The sequence below is a fragment of the Podarcis gaigeae genome (genome assembly GCF_964106915.1).
Source record: "Podarcis gaigeae genome assembly, chromosome: 11".
Classification (NCBI taxonomy): domain Eukaryota; kingdom Metazoa; phylum Chordata; class Lepidosauria; order Squamata; family Lacertidae; genus Podarcis; species Podarcis gaigeae.
In genome coordinates, this window is record NC_139687.1 from 14,426,444 (window position 1) to 14,444,725 (window position 18,282).

General features: G+C 43.8%; 1 protein-coding gene across 1 annotated transcript; it reads right to left on the reverse strand.

Annotated features, from left to right (window-relative positions):
• Positions 1 to 3,631: 3,631 nt before the first annotated feature.
• LYRM7 (LYR motif containing 7) lies at positions 3,632 to 17,893 on the reverse strand. Its single transcript, XM_083702502.1, has 5 exons — positions 17,756 to 17,893; positions 14,518 to 14,590; positions 12,380 to 12,450; positions 9,297 to 9,378; positions 3,632 to 3,737 (listed from the first exon to the last, which is right to left on the reverse strand). The coding sequence occupies exons 1-5, from the start codon at positions 17,768 to 17,770 to the stop codon at positions 3,667 to 3,669; spliced, it is 312 nt and encodes a 103-aa protein (XP_083558628.1). The 5' UTR covers positions 17,771 to 17,893; the 3' UTR covers positions 3,632 to 3,666.
• Positions 17,894 to 18,282: the final 389 nt, after the last annotated feature.

Here is an 18,282-nt window from a genome sequence, read left to right on the forward strand (position 1 = left end):
GCCAAAATATCTGCAAAAATTTTATAATCCACATTTAGGAGTGAGATGGGGCGGTAGTTCTTAAGTTGGGTCTTTTCAGTCTCTGATTTAGGTACCAATGTGATGAAAGCTTCTTTCCACGTTTCCGGTGCCCTCCCTCCCTCCATTATCTGGTTGCAAACCTCCATCAAAGGTTGTATCAAATAGTCCTTTAAAACTTTATAATATTTGGAGGTTAGGCCGTCCGGGCCTGGGGACTTGCCAAGTTGAAGATTTTGAATGGCACTTTCAATTTCTTGCTGTGTAATATTACAGTTCAGGTTTGTTCTCATTTCCAGGGGTATTTTTTGTAATCCATTAGTTTTTAGAAATTGATCCACCTCTGAGGCTTTTTGCGGCCCTTGTGTATAAAGTTCTTTGAATCACCTCTGGAAGCACTTTCTGATTTCCTCGGGTTTCTGAACCATTCTCCCTTCGATCTCTAGATTTGTAACCGTATTAAGCTTTTGTCTCTTTTTCAACTGCCAAGCTAGCAGTTTCCCACACTTATTCGCCGATTCGAAGGATCTTTGTTTCATTTGTTTAATTTTCCATTCCACCTCTTGGTTTATCAGTTTTGAATATTGCGCCTGGAAGAATTTCACTTCTCTTAACACGTCCTTCGACTTAGGCCTAGATCTTAATTTTTTCTCTCCTTCTCTTATTCTCTCCAATATCTTCTCCTTCTTTTCATTCCAGAGCCTTTTCTTAATCGTGTTTTGTTGTATTAGAAACCCTCTCATGACTGCCTTACTTGCGTCCCAGATTGTTCTTTTTTCCAGATATGGTATCTTTAAAGTCTGGGGATCAGGTTTATAAGCATATGCAACAGTGGCTGTCCCCGTTGCCCCAGTACAAAGCTAAAAACAATGGTTGGGGTTAATACAAGTTGACTGAAGAATGTGCACGATGCCCTATTATTGTGCACATTCACCAGAAAGGAAGAATAATGAGCATGTATAAGAAGCAAAAATAGGGAACTGGACACATCCACACGCATAACTTCCAATTAATATTGAAAGACGGGAGAGTTTCACACCTCAGTAAGTAAAGGTATACATTGCCCAAGAAAATAATTGACTGAAAGATCAAGCAATGTATGAAATGCCCCACATGAAATGCCCAACATTTTAAGCTTGGCTAATATGGGAGATCAAAATTTATGCTGTTCTTTTGTGCACATTCTCCAGTCCAATGATTCAGCACAATGGTTGGTTTTATGCACATTCTTCAAGGCAAATCACATTAACCACAAGTGAGTGTGTGTTTGTGTGTGTAGCAAGCACATATCGACATATCAGCCTTTTTTTCTCTTTTGCCTCCACAGGGCTATTAAATTATACACCGTTTTTAAGATGAGGTGATGACAGAATAGTTAAATGCAGTAACAAAGCCACAGGCTAAAATATCTTAATCTTATTTTCGATTAGTCCACTGCAAGCTACTGCACAGAGCTCTTCTCCTATAGCACATATTTCAGCAAACTGAATTGCTGACAGGTGTCAGTACAAAAAACCCACGCAAGAAACCCAGATATAAAAGATACTTACGGAAATTCAGGCCTTGACATATGAAAAATATGGAACATAATGAACTTATATGCTGAAGCTTCTTTGGGATATTTTCTCTTCTTATTGCCACAAAGTATCTTTCAAATTAAGGTATCATGCCCAAGCTTCTTTTGCAAACAAGAGTTAGGCTAGGGGTGAGGAACCTCCAGCCCAAGGGCCAAATTTGGCTTCCCAGGCCTCCCCATTGTGCCCATAAGTTGTTTTGGGGGAGCCATGACCACCTCTGGGCCACGGAAAAGTGGGGCTTGGCTCAAAGGAGTTGCGTAGGGACTGCAAAACCTATTGCACACATCTTCTCAAATGGCCAACAATCAGCTAGTTGTTGGGCATCTGGGAAGCACTGGGCAAAAAGGCTGAGCAAGTCAACCCACGTTATATATTCTATATAGGGTTGAGGAAAAAAGAGTGTATGTTGCTGGGATCCTTCAAAATTAAGCATGGAGAACCTGTGGCCCTCTGGGATGTTGCTGGACTAGAACTCCCACCATTCCTGGCCATTGGTCAGGATGCCTGGGACTGCAACCTCTGGAGAGCCACAGATTTGGATTTGATATCCCTCTTTATCACTACCCGAAGGAGTCTCAAAGCGGCTAACATTCTCCTTTCCCTTCCTCCCCCACAACAAACACTCTGTGAGGTGAATGAGGCTGAGAGACTTCAGAGAAGTGTGACTGGCCCAAGGTCACCCAGCAGCTGCAGGTGGAGGAGCGGAGACGCGAACCCGGTTCCCCAGATTACGAGTCTACCACTCTTAACCACTACACCAACCCCCATTCATGGGGACAGAATCCTCTATCACTTTCCAAGAAAATACCTCTCAACGCTCAAAGACACAAGCAACAAAAATAATAGTCTATGGGGCTTCAGTTACGCTGTTAAGTATAGAGAGAGATTAAAGAGCTAAAAACAAAAAGGGCACAATGTGCCTGCAAAGGAATGAAGAGGGCTTAAAAGCAATTTGATAAATTGTGTGTCCTTGTTTCTCAATTTGATCCTTTCACATGGTTTTGTATGTTCTGTGATATTTTGTGCCGTTGTTTTTACTGATGACAGTTTAGTAACTCTTTATTGTAACTGATAACTGTAAACAGTTCAATTATTTTTTGCTGATAGTTGATTTTACTTTTTACTATTATATTGCTTTATTTCATATAAGTTGTTTATTTTAAAGTTACTGCAACTTTTTTGCATTGGATCAGATTGTTGTTATGTGTTTGACCTGTTTATTTTGTTGTTTCTTCAACTTGCAAACTGCCTCGTGTCTACAAATTAAAAGTGAAATGAAATGAAATTTAAGCCTGCAATCTTATTTACCCTTTCTTGGAAGTAAGCTTCCGTGAACACAGATGGACCAGCTTGTTTAATAAAATATTTCCAAACTCACCTTTTGAATTAAAGGCAGCTGCTTACTACCAGGTGTAAATATGCAGAGGAAACAGTTCTGAATTCATTTCACAATTCATTCCCTGAATATAAATATGGAAGAGCACCACCTGCTGTAGACACTGAGAAGATTTTAGAACAAGTCTTTCTCAACCATCTGTTCACACAAATACTAAAAATTAAATTGAAATGTCATTTGGAGGGGGTACAGAGTTAGGGAGAGTTCTTTGTAAGCCCCTTTCTTCAGTGATTGGCTGGCTGCGCAGTTCCCCTGCATAGAGAATCTTAGCTGGCTTGTTCTCACAGCTAATCACGAGAGAGCAAGCCTCTCCTGCCAGTTTTGTCACCTCTGCCTCTCACCTAATGTCACAGATGATGTCACCTATGGGGACACAGGCTGGACCTGATTAGGCCCATGGGCTGAAGGTTCCCCAGGAAAGAAATCTCAATATGCAAGGATTGGATTGATCTTTATTACGGCCATTGGCCCGTTACATGACAGTTTCCCATACCAACATATTATACTTAAACCTCCAAATTTAAAATCGCCAAAACTTACAAAAGACAAACAGTAACCAAAGCAAAACAAAAGCAAAAACCACCATCATACATTACAATAAATTTGTAACCTATATGCAAGGAAAGAAGTCACACTGCAGTTAATGATGACCAAAAAAACTTTATTCTCCCCAATTCATGACTTTTGCTTCGGTGTGTCGCTAAAAGGCACGTTGTCCAGCAGCAGTTCTTTTCTTGGTACAAGCACTAGAAGAGAAAAGGGCTACCTGTAAGAGTTCATATGTTCTTTACAAAATTCGAACTGTTTGTCGAACTACAGCAACTTTCTTTTTCTTAATGGCATTTTGCAGAGTGGATATATACCTAGAAGCATTAGAAGCATCCGTACGTTTGTGCCACAGCAAGAATTAGTAATAATTAGTAATTAGTAAGGACTTGACCAACTTGTTACTCTGGTAGCGTGCCAATTAACTGTGCCCAAAGAAAAACAAATTTTAGCGTTACTGAACAAGTACCTTGCATTTAAATCAGGCATAGGCAAACTCCGGCCCTCCAGGTGTTGGGGATGACAATTCCCATCATCCCTAGCTAACAAGACCAGCAGTCAGGGATGATAGGAATTGTAGTCCCAAACATCTGGAGGGCCGGAATTTGCCTATGCCTTATTTAAATCAAGTGCTCTATTATATAGGGAGGTTTGCTGCCAACTTATCTGCAGTTTTATTAAAGGTGGGAGGGTAGGAGGAGGGCAAGAGAGAAAGGCAGCCAGTTTACTTTGCTTGACTGCCTTGTCCTTTATCTGCCCTTGTCTCTACTGTAGTTCTGACCATCTGGCACCTTAAGCACCCGCTCAAGAGCTGGTCTCTAGGCAATTTAACCTAATCTGACAAAGGCTGCTACCCTAACATACATCTCTTTTGTACCAGAATTTAGTCTAAGGGTAGCATGCCCAAATCAAAAGGCCCAGATATCTCTGTTAGGACCAAGGGAATAGGGAAGGGGCTACAGTTCAGTAGCAAAGTCCACCACTGGCACACACAAGATCCCAGCTTTGTTTTTTGGAATCACCAGCAAAAGAAAAGGGTCTGTTATCAGGTGATGGGAGAAGCCTGCCTGAAATCCTGGTGAGCTGCTGTCTGTCAGTCCACTGATCCACCTTGATCAGTATTGTCTACTCTAGGGGTTGCCAACTTTTTTGAACCTGTGGGCACACTTGCAAACTGAAGAAACTGTTCTAGATGCCCAGTGGCATAGCGTGGGTTGTCAGCACCCGGGGCAAGGCAAGTAATTTGCGCCCCCTAACCCGTGGATTTGCGCCCCGACCCTAACCCCCAGATGTTGCGGCCGGCCCCCCTGCACCCCCCACGCTACGCCACTGTAGATGCCCACACACCCTGCAACCAAGCACACAACATAGTCTATTACGTTAACTGCAGTACAGTATAGTGCTTCTTTCAAACCTAATTTCAACATAGGGAGGGGATCTGAGTGCCAGGAAAGGCCTATGTGGGTGCATGTGGTCCTATGTGGTCCATGCTGATAGCTCCTGGAGTTAAAAAAGGTAAAAGACCCCTGGACAGTTAAGTCCAGTCAAAGGCAACTATGGGGTTGCAGTGCTTTCAGGCTGAGGGAGCCAGCGTTTGTCCACAGACAGCTTTCTGGGTCATGTGTCTAGCATGACTATACCACTTCTGGTGCAACGGGACACCATGATGGAAACCAGAGCACACAGACACATGGTTTACCTTCCCGCCACAGCAGCACCTATTTATCTACTTGCGTTGGTATGCTTTCAAACTGCTAGGTCGGCAGGAGCAGAGACCGAGCAAAGGGAGCTCACCCCGTTGCAGGGATTCAATCCCACCTTCTGATCGACGAGCCCAAGAGGCTCCATGGTTTAGACCACAGCGCCACCTGCATCCTAGTAGCTCCTGGAGCAGACACTATGAGGCTACGTGGACGTGACTCTGCAGAGGACAGTTTCTGAAATTTTGTGGGCCATGACAGACAAACATCCATAGCTGGACTGGTCACAATGGATTCCCGCTTTTGTAGGAATGCAAGAGCCCTTTCTGAAGTCCAGCTTACATGGAGGAGAGAACATGTTCAGAAAGGAAACTGCATGCAGCCAAATGGTGAATCAGATGGATTTCAGGATACTTAATCGTTTCAGCATTGTAATCCAGCACCACCACTGTATATTCGGTCGCCCAAATAGGGCCATCGGCAAGAACACTTTTAAAGGTATAGATGTCACGATACGAGAAGGAAGATTTGCTATGGTTGTGGGCCTAGAGGTGCAGCATTGCTTTTTTACACAACAAACCAATGTATCCCATATGTGGCTATGCTCTGATATTAAAGATTCTGGTTCTATATGGAAGACTCTTTGCGTTCGTGCAGCGTGGCATGACCTGTTTGCCAAGCTGAGTTGCAGCCTCCCTGCATCTTCAGTCCAGGTTTTTGTCTTGCTTTTTAAAGGGATGTGGGGGAAGCCCAAGATGGACAAGAGGAATAATGGGTCGTAGCGAGCCTTATATGGGAGTAGGCAGTTGGGAGGGGTGTAGAAATGAAGCGAACGTCGCCGGTTGCCAAGGAGATGGGAGAGAAGGCAGGGAAGAGGGAAAAATGTCAGAGCAGGGAGCTATGAAAGGCGGGTGGGAAGCAATGAGAGGTTTGGAGAAATGGGAACTATTACGCGAGTGATTTTTGCTTACTCTTGTTATACAGGGCTCTTTTCTTCACCCCCTTGCTGATCCAAAATACTCTGATCCCATTTTCAGCTAAGGAAATCCTATTCCTGTTTTTGAGAAAAGGCCAGTTTGCATACTTTTTTTTTTTTAAATTTTTTAGGGCGTTTGTTGATCTGAATCCCACTCTCTCTTCCAGGATCTCAGAACACTGTTTTATCCTTGCCACTGCCCAGTGAGTTAAACCCAGGTTATGCTCAGCAGCAGAGGCTTCTAAAACCTTTCAGGGAGTTTCAGGACTGAACAGAGATCTGGACTTATGTTTCTCCGTACAGTGGTACCTTGGTTCTCAATCTTAATCCGTTCCAGAAGTCTGTTCCAAAAACAAAGCATTCCAAAACCAAAGCATTCCAAAACGCTTTCCCATAGAAAGTAATGCAAAATGGATTAATCCGTTCCAGATTTTTAAAAACAACCCCTAAAGCAGGAATTTAACATGAATTTTACTATCTAACGAGACCACAGATCCATAAAATGAAAGCAATAAATAATGTACTGCAGTCACACAATCAATCAATCAGTAGCTGAGCTGGGTTCCACACAGTAACAAAAACAAAAAAAAAAAGAGCCGCAAAAACAAAAACACAAAATAGCAAAAACAGACAGCAAAACAGCAAAAAGACAGACCTCAGCATAACACTCAAAACGGAAGTGTAACACTCAAAAAAGAAGTGTGGCACTCAAAATGGTAGTGTGGCACTCAAATTGGAAGCTTAACACTCGAAATGGAGCACGTTAGGTTTCCAAAAAAGGTTTGCAACTGGAACACTTACTTCTGGGTTTGCCATGTTTGGGTTCCAAGTTGTTTGAGTACCAAGGCATTTGAGAACCAAGGTACCACTGTATTTACAGTATGTCCAATATTTAGCTTAAAAGTGCCTGGTGGGAAACTCTTCTTCACTATCATTCTGGTTCTAAAAGGATAGGGATGATGGTCAAAGCTGAGAGGCTTGAAACTAGCACATTTCCCCAAATACAGAAAAGTATGACTAATTTTGAGTTAATCTGGATAGCAGCATGCCCTAGGGCAACACAAATTGATAATATATAATTTCTCTTTCTCTCTCCCAAACCAGGGCACTGCAGTCTAAACCACTGAGCCTCTTGGGCTTGCTGACCAGAAGGTAGGCGGTTCGAATCCCCGCGACGGGGTGAGCTCCCGTCGCTCTGTCCCACCTCCTGCCAACCTAGCAGTTCGAAAGCACGCCAGTGCAAGTAGATAAATAGGCACCACTGCGGCGGGAAGGTAAACAATGTTTCCTTGCACCCTGGTTTACGTCACGGTGTCCCATTGCTCCAGAAGCGGTTTAGTCATGCTGTCCACATGACCCAGAAAGCTGTCTGTGGACAAATGCCGACTCCCTCGGCCTGAAGCGAGATGAGTGCTGCAACCTCATAGTTGCTGTTGACTGGACTTAACCATCCAGGGGTCCTTTCCCTTTTATCTTTATACTGGTGCGACAATAAGCTGACTGGCATCTACTCAGTAAGACTTGCAATTACAAAGTGGGAATTTGAAGCATGATGAGAGGCTCAGTTTTGCTCTCTTGGTCTCTATTAGTTTGAAACGCTATTACCTGCTGGTGCAAAGGTGTTGTTGAAAGTCTGCAGGTAAAGAACTACAAACCGAATTTGTTTCGATTTGGCTTTAATTTGATAGGGCTGTTTCCTTGTAAACATGATAATTTCTGTTTTAAAATGCATTGTGTATTTATATATCTCACGTTCCCTGTAAAGCAGAGGCTGGAAATCTACAGCAAATACATGCATTCTTCTTTCATATACCAGTTTTTGATATGTCTTTCAAATGAATGCAACATATTAGGTAACATCCCATGATGTCCACCCACTTGTGCAATCGGAACACCAGCTTTTCTTCATCCCCGAGTGCCCTGCACACTCCTCAGATCTGTTCCAGAGGGTCTCCCAATCCTCTAGAGCAGATTTTGGAGTAAAATAGGGCAAGGAGGACAAACCTTGTTGTGTGAGTGAACACCTTCTTGAGCTACCAAGGATCTGATCCACTGTTAGATTAAGATAATAGTGGGGAAAGTATAACAGCTGTCAATATCAAGAAAAGCAGCAATGCCCTAACTAACCCAGAAAACAAAATAGATAAATTGAAAAATACATATATACAGTGGTACCTTGGTTCTCAAATGCCTTGGTACTCAAACAACTTGGAACCCAAACACTGCCAACCCAGAAGTAAGTGTTCCAGTTTGTGAACTTTTTTCAGAAGTCGAAAGTGCTTCGTTTTGAGTGCCACACTTCTGTTTTGAGCATTACGCTGAGATCTGTCTGTTTTTGCTATTTATTTTGAGATCTGTTTTTGTTTTTGCGGTTCATTGTTTTTGTTTTATGACTGTGTGGAACCCAGTTCAGCTACTGACTGACTGACTGATTGATTGATTGATTGACTGATTGAATGTAGTACATTATTTACTGCTTTAATTTTATGGATCAATGGTCTAGTTAGATAATAAAATTCATGCTAAATTGCTGTTTTAGGGTTGTTTTTAAAAGTCTGGAACAGATTAATCCATTTTGCATTACTTTCTATGGGAAAGTGCGCCTTGATTTTAGAACACTTTGGTTTTGGAACGGACTTCCAAAACGGATTAAGTTTGAGAACCAAGATACCACTGTACAAACTACGTAAAGAAGAGCAATTACAGACAGAACCAAGAAAACCCAAGCACTCTTCCTGTGGAAGTAGAAGATAATTTCAAAGTAATTTTGGTAGTTCTCCCAAGATCTACTGCTTCTTTTAAACATTATTCAGAAACTCACTAAATTTCATAACCAGCATTGTTTTTCTGAGCAATTAATGGTACCGCATGCTCATTCCAAACAAACCTGGCACAAATGCTGAAGATAATCTTATAACGGAAGTAAACAACAGTTAAACCTGAAACCTGGTTTCATCATTTGAAAGGTTAGCAAAATTCTGAATGCATTTAATGCTATGTACCCTTAAGGAAGCAGCAATGTTCGGTGTTAAAGCAGACATGAAGCATTTACAACTTTCTAACTTCAAAGATTATTTACTTACATACTTGGTTGGAATCCACATGAACACCTTGAAGGACAGATGTTCTGAGTATAAATTCTACATCTGAACCTATTTTCACAAGCTGTTCATAAAAGGGGAGGGAAAAAGAGAATTGTTTGAATACCTCAGCATTCTTTTTGGAAGACATCAGCTATGCTTGTTGAGAACAAAGTACCAAATCACTTACAATTCTACAGCACCTTTCATCTCTTAAACTTTCAAAAGAGGACTAACGAAAGGACTATTGTTAGATTTCAAATGTCAATAAAAGGAATACTGATTTTCCAGAATTGGCAACAGACTTTCAGGCAGCTCCATATTTGGGAACAATAAATCATAACATCCATTTCAGATTAGACAAAAAGGCCCACTTCCAATTAATGCCCTTCATAATCTGCTAGGATTTCCACATTAAAAATAATAATAATAGCAGCTCTCTGTAACGGTCATGCAATATATAATACACACAGAGGCATATTTTTTAAAGAGTGCATATAACTTAAATTTTATCAAGTTATCCATGTACAGGAACTTGTAAAGCAGTACAGTGGTACCTCTGATTGTGGAGGGGATCCGTTCTGGAGGTCTGGTCAGATCCCAAAGTTTCTGAAACCTGAGGACCGCTTCTGCGCATGCGTGCACGGCGATAACCGGTAAAATACTTCCGGGTTTGTCGTGCGCATTACAACTGTACAGCCCTCACTTACTAATAGAAAAACAAGCCAACCACCTCACAATGTGTGTAAGATGCAGTTACAAAGCAGTCCCCCCTACTGCTAGGCAAAAAAACCCCTATCATACATTTGTGGGCAACATGATCAACTCTGACGCCTGCAGGTGAATTATACTGTTTAATATCTGGGCACAAAAATTAGCTTACTTTACTTCCAAGCAGCCAGAATTGTAATTTTATCAAGCTCATGAAAATTATACTGGAGTGGTAGACATGTTGTGCTTCAAATCCAAAGAGCTACCTGCAAATACGGAGCTGGGGTGGGAGGTTGCAGAGCAAGATGAAAATCAAGATTTGGATCATCATAAAAGATGCGGGTGGAATTGATTAATCATAAGACCCACAAAGGGGAGGACGGAAGTCCAGGAGATTCCTTGGAATCTTGTTTTTATGATTTACGTTTGATATACCTCTGTAAAACTCTAATTTGAAAAATCAAACAGATAATTTTATTAAAAAGAAAAGAAAGAAAATTAAGTGGATCCCTAAAAGCACCTTTATATATTGACTGAAAGAATTGCGCTAGAAAATCCAAGCAAGGGTTCTCCTTGCTCTTCTAATCCCAACCTTAACATTTTAGTGATCACATCCCCCCCCCTGCCAAAAAAACCACCCCTGATATGGTCTCAATGTTATCAGATTAAAAAATACAAAATCCTGGGATTTAAAGACTAACAAATGCATCCTCAAGGGCTGGTTTTGAGCTGCCTTGGTCACCTCTGGTTAGGAATTGGTTCAAACACAGCTGTTACTGGGTGGGGAGGGGAACTTACAAAAAGTGATCTCTTCCATTGCTCCAGATTCTGCAAGTGGACTCATGAACATTTGTTCAGTGCAAGGTATCATTTTACCCATCTTGTGTTTGTATGAGTACCTGTCCTAGTTTTGAATGCAAATTACTATAGAGGCTGATTTAGGTTTATTTTACCACCCCCGAAAAAAAGAACCTTCAGGAATGCCACTCTTAAGAGCTCTTCTTTCTGAATTCCCATAATTGGTGTACATTTACCGTATTTTTCGCCCTAAAGGACGCACTTTTTCCCCTCCAAAAATGAAGGGGAAATCTGGGTGCGTCCTATGGGGCGAATGCAGGCATTCGCTGAAGCCTGGAGAGCGAGAGGGGTCGGTGCGCACCGACCCCTCTCGCTCTCTAGGCTTCAGGAAGACATCCGCAGCCTAGGCAGCCCTGTGGGAGGTCCCACAGGGCTGTCTAGGCTGCGGATAGCAGCCTGCCTCCCGGCGCGAGGGTCGCCCTGAAGCAGAGCGCCCCTCGCGCCGGGCAGACATCCGCAGCGTGGGGAGCCCTGTAGGAGTTCACCGCAGGGCTCCCCACGCTGCGGATAGCAGCCTGCCACTCGGCGTGTGGGGCGCCCTGAAGCAGAACGCCCCGCGTGTCGGACAGACATCCGCAGCGTGGGGAGCCCTGCAGGAGTTCCCCGCAGGGCTCCCCATGCTGCAGATAGCAGCCTGCCGCCCGGCACACAAGGCACCCTGAAGCAGAGCGCCCCTCGCGCCAGGTAGACATCGGCCAGCCCCACAAGCTCAGGGGACAGCAGGGAGGTGCAGCGCCGCCATCCCGCTGTTTCTCGACCGGGTTCAGTTTCCCTGACCTGGTTTTGGGGGGGAAATAAAGGGGGGGGAATTTCCTTTATATCCCCCTCAAAAAACTAGGTGCATCCTATGGGACGGAGCGTCCTATGGGACGAAAAATACGGTATAAATGGAAGCCTTTGTAAATAAATAATTCAGTGAATGGAAAAACTTTCCTGAAAGGGAACCACAAAGACTTATTCACTCGCCCTCTGCAGGTGGCAAAACAGAACACCTATGGTCAGTGGTGTAGCGTGGGAGGTGCAGGGGGGGCAGCCGCACCGGGCGCAACATCTGGGGGGGGGGGCGCTCACACTCGCAGCTCTCTGCCCCCTGCTAAAATCCACGGGTTAGGGTGCGCAAATTACTGGCCTTGCCCCGGGTGCTGACAACCCACGCTACGCCACTGCCTATGGTTGATGTTTCAATATAATTCAGCTCATAATTGAAGTAGTAAGTTATATAGAAATGTGTTTTGTGACCCAAAGGAGAGTTTGTAAGTGATTTAGCTCTGTTTTTTGGTTCAGCTGTCCCTTGCTCCCGTAGCAAGGAGCAAGACACACAGGCATCAACAGTGGCGAGGGGGAGGGGAGGAAGAGTTCCAACATACTAGTGTACCCCCTAGTGGTGGCAAAAATAAAGTTTTATGAAGTCGCTGAGAATTATCTGCTAGAAATCCCCCAAATTATAATTTGTGCATTAAAGAGCTTGGAAATGGAGAGGTGGTACCTGTGACAGTTAAGGATTTCTATTACAGTACCTCAGCTATTTTTTCAGAAGAAGTCTCATCTTTATTATTTTTGAATTCTTCATTTATCTTAAGTCTTGCAGCTGGATAAAGGGGAAAAAAGGGAAATGTTAATTTCACGACATTTTGTCTTTTACGGATTCTACTTTTATATGCTAACAATATGCAAACCTGTAATATACCATTGCAGTTGCAGACTTGATTCCATAAAAACCTCATGCAAAAATCCATAATTCTGTTACCAGAGTCATATTTGCATGCAGTAGGACTGGGGTAAAAATCTAGTTCATTTCCCCGACAGGCTAATGATAATACGGGATACCATGATGTGTTTCAAGAAACTCAAATGCTGCTCTTCAGTGTACAGGTTTAAATCTAGCTACAAATCCCACTACATGACGCAATTCACACAACTATAACCAACCAGATTTAATCACCCTTTATAGAATGCACCGGTTTAAGAAGAATATGCTATTTTGGTTCTATCTTGCATCATTTTAAATGTGTAATAAAATTGCTAGTGACAAGAACTGTGTATTAATTGTCAGTCAGACATCATCATGCAAATATACAGCAGTATGCTAACGTACCACTATCTCTTATGGTATTGTCGTCAGCTGAAAAAAAAAGAATGTTTTGCAACAATACCGCAAGATGCTTTTGGTAGGCAAGGCTTCAGAAGAAGACAGTTCTGCATATATGGAAGAGTCACTCACATTGCTTCATTACATACCAGTATAAGCTATATTATATGGACGTGGGTGGCGCTGTGGGTTAAACCACAGAGCCTAGGACTTGCTGATCAGAAGGTTGGCGGTTCGAATCCCCGTAACGGGGTGAGCTCGCCCTCCTGCCGACCTAGCAGTTTGAAAGCACGTCAAAGTGCAAGTAGATAAATAGGTACCACTCCTGCGGGAAGGTAAACGGCGTTTCCGTGCGCTGCTCTGGTTCACCAGAAGCGGCTTAGTCATGCTGGCCACATGACCCAAAAGCTGTACACCGGCTCCCTCAGCCAATAAAGCGAGATGAGCGCAGCAACCCCAGAGTTGGTCACGACGGGACCTAATGGTCAGGGGTCCCTTTACCTTTACCTTTTTATAAGCTATATTAAAATCATGCTATAGTAATAACTTGACCATCAGTTATTCTAGTTCAGTGTTTTCTTCATTAACTGGAAGGGGCTCCCTAGGGTTTCAGAAGGGACATTTCCAGTCCTACCAGGATATGTTAGGGATTGAACTTGAACCCTTCTGCATGCAAAGCAGACGGTCTACCCCTGAGCTCTAGCCCAGTGTAAGAAAGTTTGTGTCTCACATGCCCTGAGTTCATCAGCCAGGTAAATAGTTTGGTGTATGTATAGCTGGCCTAAGTTATTCCATTAATACTGTAGCAACTTACATTCCTGTGTATTTAAATGTATTTCATTCAAATAAGCTTCCCTCCTGTTATTCACACCATGTATCAGCTACATGGTATGATGCTACCTCAAGCTGCATCAGACAGTTTGTCACAGAAGAAATTGCCTTAACACCAATCTTGTATTTTTACTTGCCAATGGCGGCAATAAATTGCATGTTGACAAGTGGGTTGTTGAGGAGAGTGACACAGCACTCAGTCTCTACCCTGAATCCAGCATGGAAGCAGGCAGAGGGCTTCTCGGTAGTGGCACTCGACCTGTGGAACGCCCTCCCATCAGATGTCAAGGAAATAAGCAACTATCTGACTTGAATACATCTGAAGGCAGCCCTGTTTAGGGAAGTTTTTAAAGATTGATGTATTTATCGTGTTTTTAATATTATATTGGGAGCCGCCCAGAGTGGCTGTGGAAACCCAGCCAGATGGGCGGGGTATATATAAATTATTATTATTATTATTATTATTATTATTATTATTATTATTATTATTAATCAAGAAAGGTGCCCGAGAATGGAAGTCCCCTCCTCCAGCCTCTAACAAGCTATTATAAATTTTGACAGGCCAATGACATTTGCAGGGTTATTTACAAATCTATTAGTCTGGCAAACACCCCAAGAAAGGAAACTTCTAGAGAGTAGTCATGTAGTAAACCCTGCAAAAGCATATAACACAATGAAGTCAATAAGGTGCCCAAAGACAGCTCTTAGTGCCAAGACAACAAAGATTTTATTTACCTTCTAGGGCTCTAGTATCATTTTTGAAAACGTGTTGTCTCGTTCTGTGCAAAGTTTTGAAAAGCTTCAAGACCTGAAAATGCAACAGAATATTGTGGGTTTTTTGTTTGCTTTTGCATTGTCATCAGCAGGAGACTATTCACTTTAACAACTTCCACTTTTTTCAAACATGCAAACTCAGTGATGGTGCTGTTTCTTGCCGCTCTTCCTCACAGTAACAACACGGACACCTAACAGTGCAGTACAATAGGCGCTACATGGTTGATAAATGCCCACAGGCACCACAAGAGTGTGTACCTCTCCACTTCTGCACAGTAAAAATGCATTTCCATCTAAGAGGCCATCAGCAGAAAGTACGTTTCAGAGCACAATTCAAAGTGTTGGTGCTGACCTTTAAAGCCCTAAACGGCCTTGGTCCTGTATACCTGAAGGAGCGTCTCCACCCCCATCATTCAGCCCGGACACTGAGGTCCAGTACCAAGGGCCTTCTGGCGGTTCCCTCGCTGCGAGAAGTGAGGTTACAGGGAACCAGGCTGAGGGCCTTCTTGGTAGTGGCACCTGCCCTGTGGAACGCCCTCCCAGGAGATGTCAAGGCAATAAACAACTATTTTACTTTTAAAAGACAACTGAAGGCGGCCCTGTTTAGGGAAGTTTTTAATGTCTGATGCTGTATTGTTTTTAATATGCAGTTGGAAGCTGCCCAGAGTGGCTGGGGAAACCCAGCCAGAAGGGTGAGGTATAAATAATAAATTATTAGTATAAGTAATATAAAAAAACCCCACACAAATGAAGAGCCCTTTTGGATCAGATCAAGGGCCTAAGCAGGGCCTAGCACTCTGTTCTGATGGCAGCGAACCAGACACCTGCAGGAAGCCCGCAAGCAAAAAAGCTGAGTGCAGTATTGCTCTTCCCATCCATGATTCTCACTGGTAGGGTTGCCACCTTTATTTTGGCAAAATACAGGACAGGATGGGGCGAGGTGGTTGGGGGCGATTTCCACCCCCCCCCCCAAATCTGGTGCTGAAGTAACTTAAAAGCAATCCATTACAATCTATTGCAGCGTAACCCTCCTGAACTTGTCACACATGCATGTGCATGCACACACATACCCACGAAAATGTAAATTTGTCTGTGCTTGGCTACTCAGAGCTTAAATACATGACCTTTCACACACCCTTTCAAACACATGTGTTTGGAGGGATCCCTAACTTGGCAGAGAGAGAGAGAGAAGAGAGAGAGAGAAGATCTGAAATAGGACAACCTGTATCAATACAGGATGTAACATTTTACATTGAAATACTGGGCAATCCTGTATTATACAGGACAGGTAGCAACCCTAGTTACAGTGGTATCTTGGGGTAAGTGCTTAATTTGTTCCGAACGTCCGTTCTTAACCTGAAACTTTTCTTAACCGGAAGCACCAGTTTAGCTAATGGGGCCTCCCGCTGCCGCCGCACCGCAGGAGCACGATTTCTGTTCTCATCCTGAAGCAAAGTTCTTAACCCGAGGTAATATTTCTGGGTTAGCGGGGTTTGTAACCTGAAGCGTATGTAACCTGAAGCGTATGTAACCCGAGGTACCACTGTACTTGGTTGACACAAACACAAACAACAACACCCCTCCCCCAAAGGATATGAAGATCGCTTACTAGCCCGGCACTCTGTTCCGACGGTGGCCAACCAGGCACCTGCAGGAAGCCTGCAAGCAAAATGCTGAGTGCAGCAAAAACACTCTTCCTACCTGCGATTCCCAGGAACTGACATCCCTGGCCATGGGGTGAGGTGCCCCCCCATCAAGCAAATCAAATACAAATTCTTAACTAATGGTAGAAATTGTGGAAAGATTTTGACAGATTTTTCTAAGCCTTGGGGTCAAAAGAAAGTAATATATATATATATATATATACACACACACCTTTCAAGTTTATACATTTCACTAATTTTACAATCATTCTGACATTTCAAAGCTCGAATTCCTTCCCCCTCTTTCTGCGATTCCTTAAATTTGGTTTTAATATCTTCTGCATATCCAAATTAACTTTATTTACTCGTTCATTCATCTTCTTTAAATATATACGCTTATGAAGCTGTGGGTTATTGCAATGATAAAAAGAAAGTACAGTGGATGTTTGGGTTACGAACGCGATCCATGCGGGATGCACATTCGCAACCCAAAGCACTGTGTTTGTGCATGGGCGGGTCGCGATTTAGTGCTTCTGCACATGCGTGAGCACCGAAACCTGGAAGTAACCGCACAACCTGAAGGGTCTGTAACCAGAGGTACGACTGTAATTTAAAACCACCGGTTGTTGAGACATTTCATTCCGAATCTGCTGGAGATGGGCAGATAGAGGTGGGGGTCCCCAACAGAAATCCTGGCTACGCCCATGTCCACCGCTAGGGATGCCAACTTGAATAAAATGGGTTGGGTTTTTTTTTGGGGGGGAGGTAAGCCCCGCCCCACATAATCAATCATATGACATGACACAACACAACAGTTGGGAATTCCCATCAACTTTTTTGGGGGGGGTAGCCCCCTCAAATATATATATATATATATATATATATGTAGAGACAGCACCTTGCCAACAAAGGTCTGTATAGTAAAAGCTTTGGTTTTCCCAGTAGTGATGTATGGAAGTGAGAGCTGGACCATAAAGAAGGCTGATCGCCGAAGAATTGATGCTTTTGAATTATGGTGCTGGAGGAGACTCTTGAGAGTCCCATGGACTGCAGGAAGATCAAACCTATCAATTCTGAAGGAAATCAGCCCTGAGGGCTCACTGGAAGGACAGATCGTGAAGCTGAGGCTCCAATACTTTGGCCACCTCATGAGAAGGGAAGATTCCCTGGAAAAGACCCTGATGTTGGGAAAGATGGAGGGCACAAGGAGAAGGGGACGACAGAGGACGAGGTGGTTGGATAGTGTTCTCAAAGCTACCAGCATGAGTTTGACCAAACTGTGGGAGGCAGTGGAAGACAGGAGTGCCTGGCATGCTCTGGTCCATGGGGTCACGAAGAGTCGGACACGACTAAACAACAACAACAACAACAACTACACACACACACACACACATATAGAGGGTGGAGAGACCTTTGCCCCCCAGCTCCCCAATGGGACCCCCACTCGCAAGCCCAGCTCTGCTCTCAAACCAGCCCCCCACCTCATTTGGGTGAGTGGGGTACTAAGTTGGGGGGTCATGTGACAGGTCACGTGATCGCAGAGGGGGCATATTTACCTCCCGGCTTCTCATCGCAAGAGCAGCAGCAGCAGCAAACAGGCGCAGCAGCCAACGCTTTAAAGGCAGAGACGAAGCCACGCCCACTCACGCACGCTGCCGCTTCCCCGCGAGCCAATAGGAAGCGCCTCCTCTTGAGGACGGCCCCTACCCTCCGATCCTCTTCCAAGCGGCTGCGCGCGAGCCATAGAGCTAGAAATATAGACCGGCATGCGCTGCCTCGGATGCGGTAATCCCTGGAGACTTAGGGTGGGGTTGGTTTGCTTTTTTTTTTTTTTTTTGAAACCGCGTTTGGTTAATGTACTGTATAAGGTAGAGGTTGTTGCCTTGTGGTGCTTAGAAGGATCAGATCTCCGGAAACAGCAGCATTGCTCTAGGTCCTGCTTTCCAGAGGGCATCGGTCCTCTGTTTTAAGGTGACTTCTATTTGCAGAGCTCTCCCACAGTAGCCTAAAGTTAAAGAACCGTCAGAAGGGAGAGCAGGGGGCTCGGAGTTGCCGGTCAGCACCAGGACAGCAGCCCGAGAGC

What these genes read in the sequence shown, in the direction of transcription:
- LYRM7 (XM_083702502.1), bottom strand. An exon ending in CTTCTGAAAAAATAGCTGAG is followed by an intron (nt 9,379 to 12,379) that starts GTACTGTAATAG and finishes TTTTATGAACAG; the next exon opens with CTTGTGAAAATAGGTTCAGA. An exon ending in TGTGGATTCCAACCAAGTAT is followed by an intron (nt 3,738 to 9,296) that starts GTAAGTAAATAA and finishes TTTCTCTTCTAG; the next exon opens with TGCTTGTACCAAGAAAAGAA.